This window comes from Dermacentor albipictus, chromosome 3 (genome assembly GCF_038994185.2).
Source record: "Dermacentor albipictus isolate Rhodes 1998 colony chromosome 3, USDA_Dalb.pri_finalv2, whole genome shotgun sequence".
Classification (NCBI taxonomy): Eukaryota; Metazoa; Arthropoda; class Arachnida; order Ixodida; family Ixodidae; genus Dermacentor; species Dermacentor albipictus.
Genome location: NC_091823.1, coordinates 182,308,746 through 182,335,456, shown reverse-complemented (window position 1 = coordinate 182,335,456; position 26,711 = coordinate 182,308,746). Strand labels below are relative to the sequence as shown.

General features: G+C 46.8%; 1 protein-coding gene across 1 annotated transcript in view; it reads right to left on the bottom strand.

The window, feature by feature from the left end:
- Positions 1-26,711, bottom strand: part of LOC135918083 (DNA mismatch repair protein Msh6-like) — a 564,077-nt gene that overhangs the window by 246,881 nt on the left and 290,485 nt on the right. The window contains exons 14-15 of the mRNA XM_065451744.2: positions 22,064-22,135; positions 21,814-22,009 (exon numbers count right to left, since the gene is read on the bottom strand). Coding sequence (XP_065307816.2) covers positions 21,814-22,009; positions 22,064-22,135 — 268 coding nt within the window. The remainder of the gene's footprint in view (positions 1-21,813; positions 22,010-22,063; positions 22,136-26,711) is intronic.

Here is a 26,711-nt window from a genome sequence, read left to right as displayed (position 1 = left end):
AGCCCTGAGGGGTTCCGCAGTTGCCCAGTTCGTACAGACCGCCCGAGATCGTGCCCAGTCGAAGGAACGCTTTCCTTTCCGATAGGAACGAGAGAGTGAAAGTAAAGAATTTCCGCCCTAGGTTGAGATGGGAAATTTCGTTCAAGATGTGTTCATGAGCCACCTTGTCAAAGGCCTTAGCGAGGTCGAGTGCAATGATACCTCGTACGTCCCGCGTCTCGTTATCGAATATAGATCTTTTCAGGAGGAGCATTGCGTCCTGTGTGGAGAGTCCCTTTCTAAAACCTATTAGATTATGCCTAAATAGTTCGTGGTTTTCGACGTGTTCGGCGATTCGATTGTGTACTACATGTTCTGCCACTTTGCAAATGCACAATGTTAGAGAGATGGGACGCAGGTTATTTATGTGCGGAGGTTTCCCCGGTTTGGGGATGAGCACCACTCTGGCGGTGCGCCATTCCGAAGGGACCTGCCCCGAGCTCCACACCTCGTTTATCTCTGCCGTTAGGATTTCGATGGCCTTGTCGTCCAGGTTCCGGAGGAGCTTGTTGGCGACCCCGTCGGGACCCGGGGCCGATCTTCCATTTAGGTTGAAGAGTACGTCTCTGATTTCTGGAACCGTAAAAGGTTCGTATAATTCTGGCCTGTCTAGCCCCGTGTAAGCCGCTCTCGCGCTTATGCCTTGCGAGTCTCCTTCCTTGATGGGTAGGTAAGTTCGCGCCAGGTCGTCGACAATTACATCGTTTGTGAGGCCCGAGCTGACCTGCTTATGTATGAGCCTATCGACGGCGAGATTTAGCGCATTCCGGGACTGTTTATCGTTTAGGAGGCTTTTAAGCAGATTCCACTTACTGCCTCTTCTCATGCGACCGTCCGTTTCGTTGCACGTTTCGTCCCACTGTTGCAGGGCCAGTTGCTTGGAATAGCACTCTATTTCCTTGTTTAGTGACGTTAGTTTTACTCGTAGTCGGCGATTTAATTTCTGTATTTTCCACCTCTCTCCAAGAGTGTGTTTAGCCTCCAGGAGATGCGCTAACCGAGAGTCCATTTTGGGGACTTCAAGTTTTGTGCTGATTCGTTTGGTCGCGTTTTTGACCGCCTGTTTAAGATTGGTAATTAGTTCTTTGAAGGATTCACTTGAAGGGGCGGTTTCGGCTCGAATTTTTTGGAAAAGATCCCAATCGACGTATTCGTATTTGACCGGAGGTTTGGGTTTGACCTGCACCGCGATTTCGAGAACGTAGTGGTCACTACCCAAGTCCTCCTGAAGATTATCCCACGTGCCCTCGATATTTCGGAAGAATGTGAGGTCTGGCGTTGTGTCTCGACTGACCGAATTACCCCTTCTAGTGTGAAACCTAGGATCTGTAACAAGCGCGAGGTTAAAATCGGCTGCACATCTGGCTAAGTTTGTGCCCTTCTTGCTGTTAAAGCCGTATCCCCATTCCGTGTTCGGAGCGTTGAAGTCCCCCGCAATTAAGAGGGGCGCGTTTCTGGCTGCCCTGATTGCGGAATGGAATAGTGCATTGAAGTCTCTGTTCTTATCTGCAGGCGAACTGTAGACGTTAAGAATAAAGACATTCGCGTTGCTCGATCTACTGGGCACGAGCTCGATCAGTTGTGCTTCTAGTCCGCTACGATATTTTGGAACGGTGTGCTCCACAAAAGAGACACTCTTTTTCACTAAGGCGGCGATGCCTCTCCCCGCTTCGCCATGTTTTATATTTAAGCTAGTGCTCTCCCCCGAGATTTCCAGCAGCTTGACATTTCCCGAAATTCCCGTATTTTTGTCGGCCTCTGTTCATATTTTGGGGGACAATGCCGCTCAAAAAGTCCTTTTATTTTCCTGAGGTATTATGCAAGCTTCTGCCTTTTTGCCATTCATCAATCTTCTGATTTCCCTGTCACTTGTATCACATTTTGACGACTACGATCCCACGGAAGTAAGAAATGACGTAGTGGCCATGGGATTGAAGGCATTTAAATCAATTCTCCCGTGGACACGACAGCCACTTTTGCTTACTGGGAAAGAAAATATTGCATTAATTGGCGCCATGCTTAAGCATATAAATTCACAGTCCAAAAACTTATGTAGATCCCACGCACTGTGCAAATCGATGTAAGCAAAGCTTTCTGTGTTGTTTGCTGTGACTAACAATAACTAGCAGTAATGCTAATTGCAAATGTATAATTTGAATGAGTGTTTGATGTTTAATGGCGCAAGGGCCAAATATGGCCAAAGAGCGCCATGCCTGTAGTAATGAGTTCGCAGTGTAGTGATGAGCTCTATGAAGTTAGTGTGACGTGGCTGTAGAGGGGCCTTAAGAATAATCATTCTAAAATGTGTAAAGTCTGTATAATAAGTTTATGGCCGTGACAAGTGACGTGTACTATGAACATTAGGATGCATTTGAAAAGAATGATACAATGAATAAAATATATCTGATTCTAAATTTGGCTAGAGCACTACTACCTCCTTAGAGCCTTTGAAACCCAAGGGCCTGGAGGCATGTGCTATGCAAAACAGTTATCACAGCGGCATCCTCTGGAACGAGGATGTTCTACAAATTCATTGGACTTATAACATGTAATATAACATCATTAAGGGAACCGGGGACTGCCTTTGTGTTATAAAGCGGTTCCTTACCAAGAAACATAGCCGGGTAGAGAGCGATGTAATAACGGTATGCAAGAGGGAAATGTTTCCTTCTCTCCGCTTCGGCTTCCCGGCACTCCAACAGCACGTGGAGGACGGTCAGGCACTTGCCACATCTACCACAGGTTGGAGGTTCATTTCCAGTAAATAGAAAATGATGGGTCCCAAATATGTGTCCTATTCTGAGACGACAGAATAGGACATCTGTTCCCCATGATTTTGTTGCGGAGGGCCAAGAACCTAACTGTGGCTTTATCACATGCAGTTTGTTATTTATTTCTGCGTCCCACATGAGTTGCCAGTGGTTCCACAGTTTCTTTTGTATGAAAGGTTTCAGATCTGTGACAGGGACCGAAGCAATAGCATTAACAGCATGTGATGCAATTGACGTGGCCATGTCGTCTGCCAAAACGTTACCTTCGATTCCCTTATGGCCAGGTACCCAGCATATAATGATATGCTGGTTAGATAGATAAGCTTTGCACAGGTCGTACTAGACCTCAATAAATACGGGATTTTTGTGTTTGCAGAATGACATCAAGGCATTAACCACACTTAGGGAGTCTGTATACATAACAGCTTTTCGGAGTTTTGATTTCCTTATATGCTTTACAGCCGACAATAGTGCTTAAGCCTCGGCCGTAAAGATACTTGTTTCTGATGTAGTACATGAGGAGGATGGACCGACGGGTGCATAGGACACTCCAACATGTGACTTGGAAGCGCCTGTATAGAACTCTGGGCACGAGTGCTCGTACTGAAGTTCTAGGAAATGCATTCGGATTACGACCTCTGGAGTGTGCTTTGTAACTTTTAGAAAGGATACGTCCCATTCTATCACCTGCCAATCCCAAGGAGGTAATAGCTTGGTTAGGTGCATTAAGCGAAGCGCGAGGAGTGGGACATGCATTTCATCGCCAAGCTCCTTCACACGCAGCGAGAAAGGCTATCTTACAGAGGGACGATTGTGAAAAAGTGTCACGCACATCATATCGGTAACGGTATTAAAACATGGATGTTCAAGATTAGAGTGCACTTTAAGGAAACATGTAAAGCTGATGTATGACCTCTGCAGGTGGAGTGACCACTCATTCAATTCGGCATATAAGCTTTCAATCGGGCTTGTTCTGGAAGCGCCCATGGCTAAGCGGATACCTAGATGGTGAATGGGATCTAGCATCTTTAGCGCGCTCGGGGTGGCAGAGATATATGCCACGGCACCATAATCCAATTGTGACCGAAGCAGGCTCTCGTAGAGATTCAGTAAACACTTCCTGTCCCTACCCCATGTAGTCTGGGATAGAAGTTTCATTAGGTTCATTGTTTTTAGACATTTTTCTTTAAGATGTTTAATGTGTGGTAAGAAAGTGAGTCTATAGTCAAGTATAACACCTAGAAATTTGTGCTCTTTGTTTACAGGTATTTGTTGTCCATAGAGTTCTAAGCAAGGATCCGGAAACAGGCCTCTTTTTCTTGTGAAAAGAACACAAGAACTCTTGTGAGGATTGATTTCAAATCCATTTTTCTCTGCCCGCTTTGACACTTTGTTCAAGCCATGCTGTACCTGTCTCTCGCACACTGCAAGGTTACAAGATTTGAAACCTATTTGGATGTCGTCCACGTAGACGGAATAAAAATTGGCGGGTAGTAAGGAAGCATGAAGTGTTGTCATCTTAACAATAAAGAGTCTGCAACTGAGCACACCACCTTGGGGTACACCAGTTTTTTGTGTAAAAGGATGTGACAGTACATTGCCGACTTTTACCCGGAAGGTACAATTGGACAAGTAGCTTTCTATTAGGTTTAACATATTACCATGAATGCCCGTTTCTGACAAATCTCTCACGATTCCGTAGCGCCATGTTGTGTCGTACGCCTTCCCCATATCAAGGAATATCGATAAGAAAAACTGTTTGTGTACAAATGCGTCACAGATATTTCCTTGAATACGCACCAGATGATCGGTTATGGAGCGCCGTTCTCGGAAGCTGCACTAATAGGGATCAAGCATTTTGCTCATTTCAAGGAAATGGATGAATTGCCGATTATTCATTTTTTCAAATACCTTTCAAAGGCAACTTGTGAGGGCTATAGGGCAGTAACTTGGCACTGAGGAAGCGTCTTTGCTTTGTTTCCAAATAGGGACCACAATGGCTTCTTTCCATGCGGTTGGAAGGTATCCTACAGCCCAGATAGTGTTGAAAAGTGTTAAGTGTAACTTGCGTATCATTGTGTAAGCTTTTGAGCATTTCATACATGATTCTATCAGATCCTGGTGCAGAGCTCTTGCATGCGCTCAAGGCAGCTCTCAACTCGGCAATACTGAAAGGTCGGTTGTACGGTTCATTCTGTCGGCATTTTCTTATGAATGGCTTACATTCTTCAATTTGTTTATATTTGAGAAAGGGTTTTGAATAATGGCTTGAACTTGACACGCTCTCAAAGTGCTCCCCAAGTGAGTCTGCCTGATCAAGCAGGGTATCGCCCAGTGTGTTTACCAAAGGGAGTGAATATTTTTGTCGCCCTCTTATCCTATTAACCCTGTTCCAGACTTTGGCCTCATCTGTATACGAGTTGATGCCCGATAAAAACTTCTGCAACCTTTTTCTTCTGGCCTGTCGGTGCGTTCTCTTGCCTTGAGACTTTATTTTTGTGAAGTTAAGTAGATTCTCTGCAGTGGGGGAAGCACGTAACGACCTCCACGCTTTGTTCTGTTTCTTACGAGCGATCCTGCATTCGTCGTTCCACCATGGTACACGTCGTTTGCATGCCAAACCATTTACTTCGGATATGCATTTAGATGCGGCATCTATTATGAATGCTGAAGAATACTCCACAGCAGCATCAACTCCTAAAGAAGACATGTCAGCCCATGAGATACTAGTGAAACTTCGAAATTTCTCCCAATCGGCTGTATCAATCTTCCACCTAGGAGCCTGTGGAGGATATTCATTTTCTTCAGATTTTCTTAGCAGTATGGGGAAGTGGTCGCTCACATAATGATTGTTGTTAACTTCCCATTCAAATTCAGGCAGTATAGATGGTGAAACTATGCGAAGGTCGATTGAAGAAGAGGTTCTGTTTGAAAGACAGTAATATGTGGGTTCCTTCTTATTGAGAAGGCACGCACCAGAAGAAAAAAGGAACTGTTCAACAAGACGACCTCGTGCATCTATACGAGAGTTGCACCACAGGCAGATGTGCGCATTGAAATCGCAAAGAACAATATAAGGTACTGGCAATTCATCTTTAAAGGACTGAAATTCATGTTTGTTTAATTTGTAATGTGGGGTATGTAAAGCGAGCAAATAGTGATGAGTTTGTTTAGCAGGACAACTCGAACTGCTACTGCTTCGAGGGCCGTTCGTAGCTGTAAACATTGACACGCTATGCTTTTTTGAATTACAATGGCAACATCGCCCGATGATGCGATAGCATCATCGCGATCTTTGCGAAAAGTAACGTGCTGTTGAAGAAAATTTGTGTGTTTTGGTTTTGAGTGTATTTCCTGTAAACACAGCACTTTTGGATTGTGTTGGTGGATGAGTTCTTGTACATCATCAAGGTTTCTAAGGAGACCTCTGACATTCCAGTGAATAATTTGTGTATTCATATTGGAAGTAAATATGTGCTGTGTGTACGGAAACGGAAGTGATGCATTATATTACAGAGCTCTTTCGAGGCCCTGTAACCGGGGTTTTGCCTTTTCTGGAGCGTTCGAGGGAGCCTCGCCGCTCCTTAGGCGCTTGGTGCACCATGAGGATAGGTGTAGTGTCCATTGCCTCTTGTGAAGCGCCGGGCATGCGCTCTTGCAAGCGCGAAGTTACTTGAGAGAGTTTCGTCTCGGAGGGCAAGACCCCTGCACCCACCAGCCTGGAGGTCGATGGGGCTGCCTGTGGGATTGAGCTGCGCCGGCTGTTGCCAGGCTGGAAGAGACCATGAAGGCTGAGGCAGTCTTGGCTGCACTCACCTTCGGGGCCACTACCAGTCCTGCGGGATCGCAGTGTGTAGCACAGGTTGCCGCAGATAACTGTTGTAGGGCCGGCAACCCAAGGGTAGCCTGGCCTTTTTGCTGGTTGGGTGGAGGAGGCTTACCTACTTCCACCCTGGAGGCAGGAGCCAAAGGTACCTGCTCTCTGTGTACAACTTGAAAGCAGGGGAAAACTTCTTTCGGTTTGAAGAGGCTTAGTATTTCATCGGTGTGTCCCCTCTTTTGAGCGTGACGATCAAGTAGACATGGAAAAGCAGGTGTTCCCATAATACTTCGGTCATTTTCAGCGGCAATGGCAGCCATCCACCACGGAGCCCCCCCCCCCCCGCCCCCCCCTTCAACTTGGGAACACTGTAGCACTTAACGTGTAAGGCTGCAGACGCCAGCCATGCATTGCTGCTATAACCCAATATAACATACCCAAGAGAAGGCATATACACAAGGTTAACCCAAGCCGCCTACAAAAATGTAGAAGTAACAGAAGAGAAGAGAAGACAGGACAGCGGTGAAAGTATACAGAAAGAAAAAAGTTCAGACATGGGACAGGAAAAGGCAACCAGCCAATTTCCTTTGGGCGGGTCAGCCCACGGGTGCCGTCTACGTGAAGCAGAGGCCAAACAGGTGTGTTGCCTCCGCCGGGGGGCCTTAAAGGTCCGAACACCCGGAATTGGCTCAACCCTCAGGATTCCCCTTTCCCCGCGCATGGCTACACGCTGGAGGTTCCAACCCTCGTGTGCTCGGGTACTTGGTGTCGCAACACACCAAACGCCTACTGACGCAGGCGCCCCTGCAGGGAATGTATAATTTCTTCAGCGTTTAGTGAAATACGAGAGTTGTGAGTTGTTGGCAAATGATACCTTGTGTGCACTATTGCTGTTTGTCTGCATAGTACACAACATACAGCGAGCCGCGCTTGCCTGAGGCGTTGTTGTGCACCATTGTTTGTAACCTATAAGAGGGTTGAGCACTGTCATTGCTTCACATGGCACATTGCATCGTGGAAGAAGTGTTAGCAGAATTATAGGGCTCTATGTGCAAAACCACAATCGGATTATGAGGCACGCCGTAATGGCCTACTTCGGATTACCTTTCATACCCTTTAACATGCTCCTAAATCAAAAAGCACGACCGTTTTTGTTTCGCTCCCGTCGAAATCTGGCTATCACGGTGGGGATCGAACCCATGGCCTCGAGCAATGTCACAGCCATTAATCTACCGCAGTGGGCACAGAAGTGTTGATTTGACGTGCGACTGCTTCAGTAGTGTTACCTCTCTACAGTGTACTAGAATACACTGTCCAGCTCTCCTCTCTTGTTTATCTTTAACGCGAAACCACGCCGCGCTGCGTGCAATCGGGCTGCTGTGGAGCATGCACTAAACAAAATCATGTAACCGCGATGTCTCAATGCATTACCGTTGCCGAAGTGATGTTGAAAGAAGTTCATAATGAACTTCGCCAATTGGGCCGTGAGGTCGAATCGGCTGCTTTTACCGGCTATGAAAATAAACATGCTTTATCAGGCCAGCCAAATGGGCTACTATCAACCGCGGTTACTGGCCGCTGCCCAGTTCTTGCGCGATTTTAAAAAAGGTCCCCTTTATCTTTGACTTCTACTTGCTTTTCTCAGCTTGGACTTCCTGGGGCGCTCAGACGATCTTGCGAGCTAGAGGTCTGGCAATACGAAAAAAAATGTATGCATTCTCACTGCACTGCAAGAATGCAGTGGAGACATGCACGTACGACACACCGACCCATTTGCGATTCATTTAGAGTTTATGAGCCCAAACATATTCTCGCTTGAGGAACCGTCGTGCTTTATTGAACACAGTTCGGGTGGCCGTGCATCACTACGACAGCGCGCCGGCGAGGAGGCAAAATGTCATTTCTGACTTTGTGTTTGAATCGATTGACTGCGGCCTGAGGTGCCTTCTTACCACGGTAAGTAAAGCATCATGTAACCAAAGTTTTGCGATAGCCTACGCAAGGTGCAGAACAGTACCCCCACAGAACTGGCCGACGTGCGACCATGGAGCAGCCGTTTGATGTGTTCGCAGGCGTACGTTCTGTGGAGTCTTGCCAACCCTTGCAGCGCATCTGCTAACCTTCATTTCCCTGCTCTTCTCGAGTGCACAGATAAGATACGCCTGCCGTAGGGAGGACTCGTTCCTTAAGTCAAAGCAGCCGCTTCTTTCCCATCTTCCAGGATGACGCGTCGGCTGGCAGGCGCACGGTGCCGAGGGCAGCAAAATGCACATATTCGGCGTAACGCTCTATCAGCACGCGCATTGAGGTACACCTGTGCAGGTGTGCCATGAACCTCGAACGCGCTCTGCTTAAAAGACTTCGTGCTGTAGTGAGTACTGCGAGGAACAAGCAACAGTTAAGCAACATGTGTTTTAATATGCACAAAAGCAAGTTGCTACTGAACACGAACTACGTATTCATAACGTACGTCTACGTGCCGCAAATGCACCATATACGCTGTCAAAAGCAGGAATCACTGACCTGCAAGGCGTTCATTGTACAGACTCTGAAACACATTGGTTTCGGCCTGCGATGGCACGTTAGCATGATTGCGCCAAAGAGGGCAATATTTCCCGCGGATATTCTTTTGTCCGTTGCCATTGCCGTGGCGCGGTGCATGCGCGTGCACTTCACAAACTTTACTTCCTCCTCCCCCACCTTTCCACAGCAATATCCGGGAGAGTACGGTGCAGATAACGCAGTTCAACAAAACACGAGACCAACGCAAACCTGCCCGCACGGCGCCTTTGCCACAGTACGAAACGTACGGAGCAACACGTGTGAGCGCACAGAACCAAAACAAAGCCGCCAATGTGGCCCGAAAGGCGGGGCCGATACGGCAAAGAAATAAAAAATGAGCAAAAAAAGAGGAGAACATACTACGTCATTTCCTCCACACTTTTCTCCTAGCGTGCGGAGGGCATAGGGCCTCTCCTCAGTTTCCTTCCTCCATGGTTTTCTACTTTACAAACTTGCATGGTGTTTATTTTTGAGAAATTGCAGAAACGTACAGTACCGTGCCTTCAGTTTGCCCACAACTCCTATCGTGTCGATAGAAGTAGCAGCGTTTCATTATTTTCTCACGTCGTCTTTTCTCTGTCCTGTCCTTCCCCCCTGGCAACTGCGAGTGTAAAGTGGCAAGGCTGTTGTTCACTCGTTTCGCGACTACCCCAGTTCTACCCATTCTCTGCCTCATCTCTATGCCCCGTCTCTACCATTCTATCTACCTGTCCTCAGGACTTGCATGTTAGGATAAAAGTGAGCACTGCAGTTTCTGCAATGCTTTTATGGGGGGGGTCACGGTTAATTACAGCTGTCAAGAGGCTAATGTGACGATGCGCAGGGAGCTCCAGGGGCGCTGTGCATGGAAAGGTCTAAAAGACTTTCTTGTGCCACCTTTTATCTTTTCCACGCTCCTTCCATGTATGTGCACACTCTGAACGTCCCTCCAACCCAACGTGCAACACAGCAACAGCACAAGTGGAACAGTCGGAGGAAGAAGCACAGAAAGCTTCACTTTGAAGAAATTGTCTTTATTTGTTGGCGTGCAACGGCATGTTGTTGTGGTGTCATCGCGTCCTTTGCAGGATTTCTAAGCTGCAAGAGCCAACTGGCCGATTTGCCCACTAGACTTTCCGCCTTCAGGAGCAACCTTAACCTGTTGCCAAGACACGAATGGTCTATCCAGTTTACTACAGACCTGGGAGACTTCTGTTTTTTTTTCAGCCTGTTCATTATTTTCATCCTCCACAGCTGTACTGTGGAGGTACTTCCTTTTTGCTACACTGCATTAATAAGTGAACTTGTTTTCGAATTATGTTCTTTAATAATGTTGTATTCTCGCTATCTATGTCGTACATAATCTACACAGAGTACTCAGGCACCCTCTAATGAAATGCTTTCACTTTTTGCCCGATTATGCCCACCATTGTGATGCCAATAAATGTAACTTGTGCTCAATTTTTTTTTATTTCAGAAATAACCCCTGGATGAAATGCTGTTGTCAATCTGAACAAGATCAACATGCGCCATATGCTCGATTTTCTGATGCCCCTACTGGCAAGCGTTTTTTTTTTTTTTTTTTGAGGTGGGGGGGGGGGGGTTGTGATTTTGTACAGTACAAATATACCTCAAGCGTCTTTGATGTGCTCGTTTTTATTCTCATGCACTGAATGTAAACTGTCATCGCCCCAACTCTATCCTGGTGGCAGGCCACCATGGCATGTCACACAAGTATGACCACGCCGATCTCTCCAGTGCCATCGCTTACACTACTCGCTCGTGCTAGACACAACACAAACATGCAACGACCTTAATAGAGTATAAATTATATGCTAGTTGACGTGCTGTCTATGTGGATTTCTGCTGACCACCGGGATAGGGATGTGGCCCTGTCCTTGGTGACATTATCAGTCTACAGCCTGGCTCAACAACACCACTCGTTATTCATCCCCCCCCCCTTTTTTTTTGCTGACAGGAGCATGCTGTGTTTCCTCTGAATATACTTTCGGCTTTAGGTGTGAGCTTGCATGGTCACTTCTGTTATGCTGACGGCGCCCGTTGTCGTCAGGCCGCCGCCTCATTCTGAGCTTCACCGTAACCAGAGAGTACAAAAAGCTGCTTTCACAAACAAGCCACGAGGATATGAGCACATGTATTTGCAGCATTCTGCATTTGGGAGCTGAGCATGCTAACCATTACGCTACAGCCTCCCACACAATTTTTTTTTTTTCAACAACAGCGACACACAACGGCGGACTGATATACCTCTTAAAGGGGTTTTAATTTTACTTTTCATCGTGGAACCGCAAGCGCAGGGAGCGCTGCATATATACTGCGGCCACGTACTGGAGCCATGCTCTTTTTCTTCTAGCAATATGGCCACTGGTGGCTTCACGCGCTCCCGTAGGCAGCAACTAGGACTGGCACTCCGTAAGTTGAAGTGTTAAACCTCTTTGCATAAAAACGACAGCAGGGTTGTTAATGGGTTGTTGGCTTGGATATGTTTGGCACGAGGCCCAAGACGGCACCCTGTCTTCTAATGCATTCTTATGTTTGCGTTTGCGCCTATGTCTTGAAGGGACGTGCATCGTAACATGCTGCAAAAGTGCTTGCGTTGAGCGTATGTAAGGCAAGACACGCTGTTCTAAACTGTGTTCTCTAACTTGAGCAGTAAACGCATTGTGACGTGCTGTTGTGGCCGTCGGTTTCTATGGGTTCCAAGGCGGTGCAAGATGCATCCAGACATGGTGGAGACCAGGTTAGGCACTCCCAAACGTTTTTTTATTATTCCTCAAGTGCCCTTAGGGTGTCTACCTAGTTAACATATTCAAATTACCCGAGTTTTCCAGGTTTTCCCTGGGTGCCTTTGCAAAATTCCCTAAGTGACGCACAAGTATGTTTTATGTCAAGATGGGCTGAAGTCATGTCGCCAGATGCTGTCTCTCTCCGGTAGGCTTGTGAAAAAATAGGAAAAAATACTTAATCCAGTTTGGATACAAAGAAGTAGTGTTCATTTTATTCAAAAACAGAATAGAAGGGAGGGGTTAGTAAAATGCACAATAAATAAAATGCCCTAAAAAAAATGGGAAATCGAATTGGACATAATCAAATACGTATTAAAAGAAGATGCATACAGAAGCAAATATTCTCGAATACGAGCTATTTCTATCAACGACTCAGTGGTATGAGGCCCCAACTTTGTCACATTTGACATTCTCTCTCAACAGCTCATAAGTCAACTTCAACTGTCTTGACATACTCTCAGCCCACGCACGACACCTCAGTGTTGTGTTTCACTGCTTTAAAGAGTTTATTTTGCTTTGGACGAGGGACACCTGCACCTCGGCATTAGCCAACACTTCCGCCGTTCGTTTGCCTCACGGACCATTTGAAGCATCTTCTCGGTCAGTTGTACAGTCAATTTCCAATTTTTTGAACTGCCTAGAGGCCGTGAAAGCGTCTGGAAGATCATCCAGTTGGAAAAAATGACTGCATGTCTTTTACTGCCCTTAAAGGTCCCTCACCAGGCCTTATAGCAAATTTTGGTTAAACGCTGAAAGTGGCTACATGTCATCTAGGAAGTGTTGCCGCAAAAATTTTTTGAATCGGCGCATTAATACCCCATATAAATATTTCATTAGAATAGCAGGATAAATATTTATACAGATAACTATAGATCTAGATAATATTTATATAGGATAGATAACTAGCAGGATAAATATTTCAGCCCCGCGAACCCATGATTTCAGCAGGCGGGCTCCACTGCCAAGCACTGCCCAGTCTAGCCTCCGCAGGCGAAATTCCTTCCCTGCGTTCTCCCATGCCGGACCTTGAGATTCTAGTAACGCATGCATCCCGCTTCTTTTCTTTTCTCGTGGGTTTTTCCTTTTTATTCAGCACCACGGACTTTCGCTGCAGTCATCACGGGCGAGCTGCTGTCTCGTTCGCACAGCGCATGATTTTGTGCACAAAAAAAAAAAAAAACACGGAGACATTCCGTTTGTGTGTTTCACTACTTCTCTAAACTTCAATTCGTCAACTCAAGCAACAGATCACACAAATAAGAAGTGTTGCCTTGAACAATTATCGAAGTCGCATGTCACTACGAGCGACGTGACACTGCAGACACGAGCACATAGGCACGGGACACGAGGACGTCAACGTCCGGCTTTGAGTGTGGTCGCCACAAGGTGAAGGAAAAACGGCATTCGGATTGAAATTTCACACCTTTCCGTGGCGCATAGCGATGCAATTCTTTGCAAACACGATCGTTTAGCGCACATTGTATGCTTTGCACTTGTCAGCTCAAAATGGTCAGACCTGGTGACGGGTCCCTTAAGGCCTCAGACCGCCACAGGCACATTAAAAAAAGCTCTGAACGCCTGTCGGTACACGAATAGGCATATCAGTGCTCATACTGTGACAGGAGATACCAGGTGCACGCGTGTATAATTAAGGAATACACACTGTGTCCCATGGCAATAGCCCCTTTACATGCTTGTTATGCTTCGCCGCAGTACTTTTCCGTATGCTTCACCAAGCAACATATCTGTTCAGAGGCGAAGCTGACTTTTGGGAACCAGCATAATGCAACGCATTGCTTCGAAGCCAATCGCGAGAACCACAAAGGCAGAATCAGTGCCATTGCTGAAAGCGGCGAATTCTTTCAATGAAAAACATGGCACTCAATGACAAGAAGCTTAACAGCGAACGTCGAAGTAGCTAGGCCTAGCGGTGCCACAGTGGTGGCTGCGGCTGCCAGGGGATCTGCGTGCAAAGGCGCTGGTTCGAAGCAGCGAGATAAAACGGTAGTGGTGGTGGCCTTGATTAATGGTGTTTCGGGCCTGTGGTGACGACAAAAAGTCCGGAAAATCGGATGGCGAAGGGTATTCTTGCGTCTGAAATTTCAGATGTTCAGATACACTGACTCTATGGAAAGTCGCATCCGGAAAGGAAGACGCATCCGGAAAGTCGGTCGTTGACTGTACACTGGCAACTCCTCCAGCTGACGACACGGCTTCAAAGACGATTCGTTGCAATTTGTGTCAGTTACTCGAGCCAGCATAACCACGACTTTCCTTGCCTTTCAATAAAATTACAGCTAATTTTCCCTGACAGAAGCACAAATTCTCCGAGTTTAGCCCGAGTTCTTCCACACTATTCAAAATCCCTGAGAATTCCCGGTTCTCCCAATTTTCCCAGTTGGGAGACACCCTGGCCCCTCGCAAGCGCAAATGCGGCGCCAATCTTTGTTTTCTTCACACCAAGGCACGAGAACCATACGCACCAAGCATCTGCTATCGCTCGTGACATGCATGAGTTTTGAGACAAGCCATCCCGTCTGCATACGCTAAATACACAAGAAGTAACATTCGCGATAGTAAAACAAACTTTACAAGCGCAAGCATTGTTGCCCAATATTAACAGACGAAATGTAAATACAATCACTGGCATTATACTGCATCACAAACTTAACTGCATCCACACTGCGTCTGGCACATGTAGAGCTTAGTCTGAAGAACGACGTTGTTCCATCTATGCAATTGGCCTCAGGTAGGGCTTCAATTTCTCCACATGGACAATGTCCGTTCCCATGTTATCGGCGAGTTCGATCTCATATTTCATGGGACCATGGGTTACACCACATGGTCGACTTAACACCGAACGGTGGAGCTTTAAGAAGCACTAGTTGTCCTCTTTCGAACACAACATCCTTGTAGTGCTTGTTGAAGTAGTCCTTCTGCTTTTCTTGCGCCAATCTGATGTACGCAGCCACAAGCTCTCTAGCCTTTTGCAGTTTTTCATGCACTACCGTGCCATAACTGGACTCTTCTTTCAGTTCTTCAAGTTCTCATCAGCTAAAAACAATATCTAGAGGAAGCACTGGATCCCTACCATACACCGAGAAGAATGAAGTTTGTGAACCTCGTACCAGGTGTTGTAGCAAATTACAACATTGGGAGTACATCCGCCCACTTTTTTCCTCCGGTGGTAGTCATGGCAATCACCTGCTTGATCGTCTTGTAGGCCCTTTCGCACAAACCATTTGCTGCAGGATGATATGCAGTAGTGGAAGCATGTGTGATGCCGCGATACTTGAGTAAGCTTCAGTAGAAAGCGCCAACATTTGAGTACCGCAATCTGTAATAATCGTGGCTGGGCATCCGTGCTTCAAGATGCTAAATGAGCTTTTGAACTGTCGCAGCTTCTATATTCCTCAAGGGTTTTGCCTCAACAAACTTTGTGAGGCAGTCAATGGCTACGATGATATATTTATATTCTCTAGAGCTCTTGAAAGGTCCTACTATGTCCATTCCAACTGTATGAAAAGGGCTGTGCACCTCTACTGGTTGCAGTAATCCATAAAGCACGGATGTTGACATCTTCATCCTGTGATAAAAGTCACAGTGGCTCACATACCATTTAACATACGCATAAAGCTTTGGCCAGTAGTATTTGGACCTCAGCGCTTCGAATGTTCTTCTAATGCCCATGCGGCTACCATACCTTCCCTCATGCATTTATTAAGTGTCTCAGCCTGTCGCTGAGAAGGAAGGCAGAGGAGAAATCGACTGCTGACTGGACGTTGACTTCTCCTGTATAACACCTCATTTTGCATCAAAAGCTTATTTTGGGCCCGTTCCTGCTGTTTCTTTGTGCCCAATACACCATTCAGCAGATCCAGATCAGGAACAAAATGCATCCTTATGCTGTTTGTCACTTATGTTGCCACAGTATCACAATGATGGATGGGATACTGCAAGGATTTGGATTCTGTAAGGATCTGTAAGGATTGTAAGGATATGTAAGAATTCTGTAAGGATACTGTAAGGATTTGGATTCGGGACCATGGCAGGAATCCTCGAGGGACAATCTGGTGCACTGTGCAGGATTCCCAATTTGTAGATGACGTCAAAGTCAAATTCCTGTAATACCAGCAACCGACAAAGCAGACGTTGGTTATCTTTCTTGTAGCGCAAAATCCAGTAAAGGGCGTGGTGGTCACCGACCACTTGGAACTTGTGGCCCATCAAATATGGTTACAACTGCTCTAAAGCCCATTCTACGGCAAGAGCTTCCAGTTCCGTCGATGAGTAATTAAACTCTGTGCCTTCAAGTGCCCTGCTTAGGTATAACACAGGGCGATATAATCTCTCTTCATCTTCTCGCAGCAGCAGACCTACTAAGCCAAGACGAGATGCATCACTGTAAACTTCCACATCGAATTGTTCTTTCTCCGAGAACAGTTTAAAGACAGGCGGCTAACACAAAGAGCACTTTAATGTCTCAAATGCCACTTGCTGATCCTCTTCCCAGGAAAAAGCAGAATTCTTCTTTAGGAGATCGTAGAGGTGCAGCGATAACACTGTAGTTACGGATAAACTCCCTGAAGTATGACGTAACCCCCATGAATGACTGGAGTTCCTGCATGGTTCGAGGAGGCCGGAACATCTGAACAGATGCCAGTTTCGATGGGTCAGGACTTACAGCATCTTTTGTGACAACATGCCCAAGGTTAATAGCAGTGCAAAAGAAGAACCACTTTCGTGGTTTAAACTTCAAAGCTCCTTTCTGGAACCTTGAAAAGATGTCCCTCAAGTGCGAAACGTGGTCTTCACTAGTCTGACTGAAGACTACGCAGTGTTGCATTTGGAGACAATCCCACAGCTGCCACTAGTTGTTGGATCTGGAGGACAATGCGAATTGCTGTCCCCCAGATTTTTGGACCTTGCCATTGGGTACGGGAGTTGGCCAAGGTTGAGGAGGACTTTGAGATGAAAACTGGAGGTTTATTTACATTATTTACACTGAGAGTACAAAGAAATTAACAGTCATAAGGTTATTACGGGCCGGCAGCAACTCAGATGCTGCAGCCCGTGGCAAGAAGCTCGAAAGAAATGAATGAAGGAATGCTCCGCTGCTGCTCCCGGTCTCTGGCTTTTAACCCTTTCGGTGTCTCGAAGTCACGTCACGTTCAGCCAATCGGCGAGGCCGCTCAGGTGGCGTCATTTTCGGCCAATGGTAGGCACCCATGCGATTGTGTCTCAACCGGCGCAAAGGGTCGCTCCTTGGGCCCCAATTGTTCGAGGGCTTACTTCTCTTTGCGGTATTGCCTTCCAGGTCTGCAACTGCCTCCACAAAGGCGGATGGGGAGATTGCTGCCAGGGCTTCATGGTGCATTACAGCCATCTTGACTCGGGACCCACGTTACCTGGAACAGTGCCAGGCTCTCGCTACACTTTCGGGAAGAGTCAAGCAGTAAATAGCTCCACCTGCGGCGCACAAGGTGGGGGACGCCAACTTGTTTGCATGTGCTGCGCCTCGGGAACGGGGTAGATGTGCTTCTGCACTTCTTAATTAGCTGTGGCGCGATTCGATGTGGTCTGGTGAACTCGAAGGAGGCTCAGGAAAAGGTCCCGTATCTAACAGCTCCTCCTCGCCCCAGAAGTTCGGAATGTTCGGTGAAATCAATTCGGTGGTATTGAGGAACGCTGAAAGAACCTGTAGGGTACTGGTGTCGAGCCTCGTGTGACGAACTTCGCTATCCTGGGCCCTCGAGAACATACGTCAAACAAACAAAACAACACAGCGCTGCATCACGTGTAAGCGCAGGCTCTTCACCCTTGACTCGCCTGGCTATTACTAAGTCAAAGTGAACCCTGATCTTTTCTTTCCTCAATTTCGATAAAGCTGTTTCAACCACCTTTCTAAACTGCTATCCATTTCTCCTCGAATGCCGACAAAACCAGTGTTATTGTTGTAGCAAAACAAAGGGTCGTCGTTGCAAACAAATAACGAAAACAGCCGAGCATAACATAAGTGGCCTAACTTCACGAACAACCTGTTCTTACCTTATTGCAGTGGCGTACTTATCGCGCGTATTGGTGCCACTGAACAGTCCAGTCAACTCTACAAGTACGTAATCACAAGCGCACTAGCTTTGTGGTCACTAATCAGAATGCGTACTTGAGTGGTAGGCAAACGTTCCATCACGCTTACTCACGTGTCTTTAGTCCACACAGGACATGTACCTTGAACAAACTACACTTGTGTAACTTATGCACTCCGTAGAACCCTTAAAAAAAATGCGTCTGCTAGTAACATGTTCTACGCACGCTCACTAAAAAAGTCACAACACGACCGCCCTAAACACACACAAGCAACCGCCAAAAATCTACAGGACACGCGCACAGGACACGCGCTAAAGTCCGCACAGGACACGCGCTAAAGAAACTAAGAACGTTCTTAGTGCAAATCATGCACTAACTGAAAATCTACGTGCCTAACCTTAGAAAAAAAAACACTTATAAAAAAAAAAGAAGGTTAGCTAATACACACATGCATTGACATAGGCCTCTCCCGGACAACCTTGACACTCAGGTTACTCACCCACACAAAAAAAGAAAGCCTATCTACTCATTAATGAACACCTCGCGAAACCACATGTTTACATAAAATGCATCTTTCCAATCTCGGAGCTTCTCGAACAAAACACAAAGCTCATACCTAACATACTGAAAGAAACTAGTCTCAATTCTCAAAAATTTTCAAATGCTAAAAAAAAAAAACGTTTTCCTTCGACGGAAGCGTTCTTGGCCTCCCGTACCAGACGTTTACGTCTGACTCGTACTTTGAGCCATACCCGAGGTGGTCGCGGTTCAAAAGCTATTCTGGCTACCAAGGAACAACAAAAGGGCTGACTCACTATCAGCTCCTCCAAAACGTTACAGCCTCCTGCCAATTTGCGTCCTGGCGCCCCTCTTTCATCACGAACTCGACTGACCGCGTCGCGTCTCCCTACCACCTGGTCTCGTCTTGCCACCTTGCGCTCCTTCGCACTACACGCTCAACTTCGAAAAGAATGACGGACCAACAAGAAACATAACTGTCCCATGCCCTTTGTCCGCGTCCATGCAGAATATGCTTTTCGGTTACTTTTTGACCGGTGGCCCAAACGTCTTTCATGCACCAACATCGTCAACGGCGACCGCACCTTTCTTTTCCTTGCGCCCTGGCTTTCTGCGTCTCACCGTCTTTGGCTGCGCTACATTAGCCCCCGCATTCCGATCTTTAGCGCGCTTCTTTCTACGGCGCTTTTTTCTCGAACTCTCTTTCATATCGCTTTCTCGCGCCTCGTGCTGGCCGGTACACATTTCGTCGGCCTAGATCGGTCTCTTACCCGCACAGTCTGAATGACCTTTAACTAAATCATCCCTCTCTTGGCTACCTAGACTGGCGGAGAGCTGCACCGATCCCTGAACAATGCAGTGGTCTTCCCTTGAGCTACGGAGCTCGCAATCCTGCGAACTACCCTCAAATGCATAGTCCAGCTGGCACTTTACTTCGGCACGCAGATCTGACTCAACATGGATGCCCGTGTCTGTTGGGTCAACAGTACCCTGTATCTTGCTAACGACCTCGATACCATGAGATGTGACGTACACGCGCAGTGTTAACTGTGCCAATTTGTTCGCAGCTGGCCTAGCTGTCTCTACGGTCCTCTGTTGGCACAGCACCTCGTCGCTCTCACTCTGGCCTTTAATGGCCTCTGTTGGCACTAAGGCATCGTTAGCGGCTAATCTTTTCCGTTCACCTATGAATGTGCAGCCAATCTCACAGGCACTACTCTTCTCATTGGCTTTTGGCGAAAATCCGCTAGATACTTCCTCATTCTTTCGCTCTGTACTGTCTACAAAATTTTCTGACAGGTGTTGTCTTTGTTCCTTTAACTGCTGAAAATATTGTATCTGTTTTTCCAATGCTGCCTTCTCTTTCTCGTACTTTTGCTCACTCTCACGTTCTTGATGCTCACACTTAATCTTAAGTTCTTGGCGCTCACGCTTACGTTCACGACACTCACGCTCCCGTGGTTGTTGTATCACCTCCCAAGCAATCTTGATGCTTTCATCATCATTGCCACTATCTTGAATTGCCTTTATGATAGCTGGCTTTTTCATTTGTTCATCCGCCTCAACTCCCAAATCGTCATACACCACCAACAAGTCCAACCTCGTCAACCTTCTAAGATCCATGGCAGCTGCCCCGACTGGTGGTTAGAACTGTTTTGCTTGATTAATTTGTGCAAACACACAATGTGCAACAAATTCCCGATTCCCAGAAGTATAAAAATAAACACAGCATTTGAAGTCTGGCGAATCAAAAAGGAAAAAAACTACACGCTCACTTATGGTTGCAGCACCCTGCCATCTGGTTCATTGGTCCGCTGTTCCCGGTTCCTCAGGACTCCGGCACAAATCGTAACCTGTTCAACTTTCTGGGCACAATGCATGACCTAACATGCCGAACTTGCAGGAGCAGACAGGGCCGTTCTTTGTCTTGTGCATTTGTGGACTTGTTTTGAAATCAATTCTGTGCATAAGCCCTGTGTGTTGATGTTTCACACTTGCCTGGAGCTGGTGCTGTGTGCTAATGCGCAGTGGAATTAAGATGGAGAAGTTCGGTTCTTCTCATTCCCAAGTAAACACAAGTGAAGAGCCCTATGGCAACATGCAGTGCGGCACGACAACGTGGATGTTGCCGAACTATGGATGTTACACAGTTGACAAACCCCAAGGTACGGTAGGCAGAATTGTAGATATTGATTAATCCTCCTTAGTGTACAATTTACTAGATATGAAAAAAAAAAAGCAATAGGTTTTCACGATCCCTCAATTTAAGCGAGTCAGGTTTCTTGCTACATTCGGCGATTCACTAGAACAGCATGGCTTCATTTGTTGATCAGTTGAGCCGGCTTCAGAATTCATTTGTTTGCATGCGTCTTTTCCATCTTTATAACGTGCATGTGTGCGAATGCCACTTCAAACCTGAATATGTGCGAGCAACATCGGCGTACACGGACACTGATGGGTGGACAATTGAAGCGCCTGTTAAAGTAACACAATTGACGCCAGACACTTTGCCAACTATTTTTCTTGACTGTACAGCATATGTCTCTAGATAAGAAAGTTGTATGTGTGCATGTATGTGTGTGTTTATTTATTTGTATACTCTAAAAAGAGTGAACATGAATATGTGCATATTTGTAAAGATAAAATTTCATTAGGTGCCTGTGAAGTTATAAGTGTAATAAGTGAAGTGAGCAACTACCTAACCTATATTTGTGTAAATTAATAATAAGCTTTTTTTGTTGTTGTCGATCAACCCTTTCCGTAACTTTCTTTGGTGACAGTGCATTTTTATTAAAAAAAAAACAACTTATATTTATTTTTGGTCTCGGTCAACCCACTGGTAACTTTTTTCAGCGGTAGTGCATGAGGCCCCCAAACCTGGTACTATTTCAGAAAAACATCTTCGTTTTGATTTCCTGCATTAAAGTTCCTTAACAAGTTCACTAGCTACTACCACAAGAGTTGGTGGCATTGTTCAATACAACCCGTCCACAATGCACAAAGAAAACATGCAGCTCTGCCAGTGGCAGCTAGCTCTGTCGGGCTAAATGCGTGATGTCACACAGGCAGTGAGGAGGCCTGAAGAAGTCTAGTTGGTGTTGGTTAAATCTACGATCAGATTGTGAGGCACACACCATAGTGGATAACGGTGGATTAATTTTGACCTTTTGGAGTTTTTAACATGCACCCAATGCATCTTAACGAGAGCCTTCCCAAGGTGTACTATCACCTGGGTCAAGGAAGGACTGCAAGGCACTGGGATACTCGTCGCCAAAGTAGGCACCCTCCCGAAGATGACGCAGTGTCAGCAGCACATCCCAGAGCTCCTTTCCGGGCCGCAGCGCCTGCCGGGACACTGAGTGCAGAGGACCCTCGAGCACTTGACGGAATCCAGAGGGCAGCATCGGGTCACTCTCGTAAAGCACCTGCACATGCCCCAGGTAGTTCCAGCGCAAGTTCCAGGCAACCAACAGACTTACGTGAACAGGTGAATGGTGGGACACGGCTGTGCGCAGCTTGGAGCAGAACTGGTCGTCACTGAACTGGCCAAGCTGCACAAGAAGAATGAAATAACTACGGTCAAAAGCAGTGCCTCGTGAATGTTGTCTTAGAACATTTACTATACGATCCCCCTTACACTGCCATTAAATCATACAAGTATTACAGTGCAATCTCATTATTCCCAACTTCCAAGCGACCAATATTTGGTTTCCATGCAGTTTCTCATGGCGGTTTGCATTGAACATTTTACTGAAGCACCTGCTTGAGGCAGCGAGGTAATCAAAATGGCAGTGGCTTTGATCAATGCCATTCTGGACCTGCAACCATGGCAAAAAGTCAGGAAAATCGGACGCCAAAGCATTCTGACCTCCAAACACTCTTGTACACCGAGCATATGAGGTACTGTGGCAATGCTGCGAAAGTGTCCAAATTATAAGGCATGCATGAAAAATGGATGATTCACTGTAGTTGCATAACCCTACTGAAAACATTGTATTACCTTTAAAACGCAAAAAAAAAGAACTATTGCGCAATTGGCACAAATGGCGCAGTTGGTCTACCACTGTATTACAATTGTGGATAGCCTGAAGAGAAGCACTTGGAGGTGGCATCTCAACAACGTGCTGGCCACGTATGCAGAAGGAGCACGTAAACACCTGCCAAACAAATGGATCTAAGGCACGCACTCAGCGTTGAGGACACCCAGGCCCGAAAGCAGCACTGTGCGAAACAGGAGTGTCTTTGCTACAAAGCGAAACATGGTACACAATGTATATTGCAATTATAATATTTAATTGAATTACATACAGCACCACTATTCAATTAAAGTTAAGCCCTTTCCCTACGCCGCCCACTGGGCGTCATTAGCCCACTACCGATGCTTTGAAATGGCACTTTTGAGACTTTTCGCTCTGCTCACGGACACACTACACCATCATCGGAAATTGTGGGGATGTGCGACTCTCATGCGTCCCCTGATATGTTGTTTTCCCACATAGCTCCCGTCTCCTGTAATTCAGCTTCGACACGTTGTTTGGTGCCCGCGGCAATCTGTATGGTTTAAGCGCAGTACGAGAGATGGCACGATTGTTGCACTGCTAACGCCACCTAACAGCGGGGTTACTTGGGCGCGGAAAGGAGAAGGCTCTTCCTCTTTAGGCTCAGGGTCGGTAAGCAGTGCGGACATTCCACGCGTGCGCCGATCCATGCTTCAGCAAGACCATCTCGCAAGGCCTCGTTCGAAGGTTCCACCGTTGGTGTGACCGTACGTGCGAACGACCAGGCATTGGTGTCCAGCATGGGGCGAACATATTCGCTCGTTATCCGGTCATGGTGAGTCAAACTTCCGCGATTTGTCACGCGCCCATCGGCATGTTTTGCGGATAGTAACTCGGCTAGCAGGCATTGATCCATGAAAGGTGCAATAAATGCCCTTGTGATAGTTTGTGCTACTGTGTTGTTCCTTTGTCCCAAGAGCACGGGTGAGAATCCCACAACGTGGAGGAGGAGAACTATACTTTTGTTTCCTAAGGAGTTTGCTCTTTTTTCCCCCTTGGCAGTGATTTTTGAACGTCTTCCAAAGTTTCTTGATGTGAAAATTATAACACCGCTAACACATGCAACCGCAAAGGAACAAGGACGTGTTGAACGTGTTAGTGCTGTTATAATTTGCAAATGAAGTATGTACCAACTCACCCAAAGAGAAATTTGAATTCCAATGTTTCGTGGACGTCATAGTAGAAAGCAAAAGTGGCTGCTTTTGGAAGTGGTGTGCACACTTCGAAAGATAGTGGATAGTGATCTCATGCTTCTGCTGCATCTACAACTGATTTTATCAATGGATCGAATAGCAGCTTGTCTGAGGATGCTGCCTTTTTGTTGGACTTTGACTCCGAGAGCAACGACAACGCCAACAAGCCTGGAACATTGGCAGCCGCAGCTTGGTTAGTTTAGAAAACAAGTTTACTGCAAGACATGAAACATTCTGCAATGTTTTAAATTGAGAAACTGCTTTGAAGCATGGCACGCTCAACTGTAGTGCTTGTAGTTAAAACTCTTGAAATGGAACGCCTGTTCAATGCAAAATATTGATTTTTTTCGGAGATCATGCCGATTAGACAGCAGTACGTTTTGTATATATCAATTTTTGTTGGATTTCTTTCTCAGTAGGCACGCATGTGTCTTAACGAACTTTGTTCAATTTTATCCCACAATCTATATTCTTGCAATCTATATTTCTTTATGACAAAGCTCTCGTTAATAAAACATTAATGCATAAAGTATGCATTAATTATGCTTTTTATTTTTGTATTACATTAAATATTGACACATGTACTTGTTTACCAACATGTGACAACGGTTTTTGCATGCCTACTAGGTGAGATCGTAGATCGTTTTTCGAAACGTGAATTCAGTTTGCGTTCCCCGCGGCTGACGACTCTACGAGGCCTAGGCCAATTGTGTGGGGTGAAACTGAACACAAACTGAACGTGCATTTCGAACAACAATCACTGATCGCGGCAATGCACTGCGTAATGTGCACGTCGGTGAGAAAAATGCAGCAAAGACAAGGAAATCCACGTCCCATCGACATGGGATTCATCATGGTGCCTGAGATGGCAGTTGCAGCATATGGAGTGTCTCACATTGGGCCATGATTGAGCAATCGTCCACAAATACGCATCCCTTGCTTTAAGAGCGCTGGTTTTGGTGCCACCCGACAGGCATTGCATGCGGATTCGACGCTGGACATAGATTTGCACGAAAGGGCCATTATCTCAATTATTTGCCTTCAGGTGCACAAGATATTGTCACGTGGTCGTGACGTCAAAGAACACAGTAGCAATACTGTGAACGACAAAACAAACTTTTATTGGGCGAACCTGTGCCCACAAAACAGGCTACACTTATGGCACAACGATAGCGGCGAACACGCTCGGCAATCGTCGAAAATCTGATCAGCGGGTCAAGCGCGTCGGCTTTTATACAGCAGTCATCGAATGTTCCAGACTAATCGTTGGGACCCGCATGCCTTCTACAATGTTCTACACCATTCGCGTCAAGCGATGAAATCAGATAACACAAGGTTTCGCGACAACAGACAGCGGATAGAAGCATCGATAACTTTCCAGAAAGTTGGGATGCATGCAGGCGCGTCCCGCGCTGTGCGATAACATTTGTTAGGCAGCTAAACGTGGTCGCCCGATAAAGATAAGTACACGTGTCATTACCCCCCTCTTAAGAAGCATCGACCCGATGCTGCAAACAAACGAAAGTAATAAATAAGCAGTCGTAGCAAAGAAAACAAAATAAGAGAAGTTCGTTAGCGTCCGTAAAACTGTTTAAGACGCACCACGTGGACCACTTCAGGTCGTGCGCGGCGCCGCTGTGAATGCGAAATGCCGTCTGGCACGACCTCATAGTCCAGTGCGCCAATACTTCGGATGACCTTGTAGGGTCCGAAATAGCGTCGCAGTAGTTTCTCACTCAGTCCTCGTCGGCGTATCGGGGTCCATACCCAAACACGGTCGCCGGGCTGGTACTCGACGAAGCGTCGTCAGAGGTTGTAGTGTCGGCTGTCGGTACGCTGCTGGTTTTTGATCCGTAGGCGGGCGAGTTGTAGGTAGCGACGTCAAGATTCTCTTCGTCAGTGACGTGCGGCAACATGGCGTCAAGCGTCGTCGTCGGGTTCCTGCCGTAGACCAGCTTGAACGGCGTGATCTGTGTTGTTTCTTGTACCGCCGTTTTGCAAGCGAATGTTATGTACGGCAGCACGGCATCCCAGGTCTTGTGTTCGATGTCGACGTACATCACTAGCATGTCGGCGAGGGTCTTGTTGAGGCGCTCTGTGAGACCATTTGTCTGCGGGTGGTAGGCAGTTGTCCTCCTGTGGCTTGTCTGGCTGTATTTCAAAATGGCTTGGGTGAGCTCTGCTGTAAAAGCCGTTCCTCTGTCGGTGATGAGGACTTCTGGGGCGCCATGTCGCAGCAGGATGTTTTCGACAAAGAATTTCGCCACTTCGGCTGCGCTACCTTTCGGCAGTGCTTTTGTTTCAGCGAAGCGGGTGAGGTAGTCCGTCGCCACGACGATCCACTTATTTCTGGTTGTTGACGTCGGAAAGGGTCCCAGCAAGTCCATCCCGATCTGCTGGAATGGTCGGCAAGGAGGCTCGATTGGCTGTAGTAATCCGGCTGGCCTTGTCGGCGGTGTCTTCGGTCGCTGACAGTCTCGGCATGTTCTGACATAACCGGCGACGTCGGCGGTCAGGCGCGGCCAATAATACTTTTCTTGTATCCTCGATAGTGTCCGGGAAAATCCAAGGTGTCCAGCGGTCGGATGGTCATGCAGGGCGTGCAATACTTCTGGACGAAGTCCTGACGGGACAACAAGAAGGTAATTGGCGCGGACTGGTGAGAAGTTCTTCTTCACGAGTAGATTGTTTTGAAGCGTGAAGAAAGATAATCCGCGCTTAAATGCCCTGGGGACAACGTCGGTGCGCCCTTCCAAATATTCGAAGAGGCCGTTTAGCTCCGGGTCTGCCCGTTGCTGTTCGGCAAAGTCTTCCGCGGTTATCATTCCAAGGAAGGCGTCGTCATTCCCGTCATCTTGCGGCGGCGGGTCAGTGGG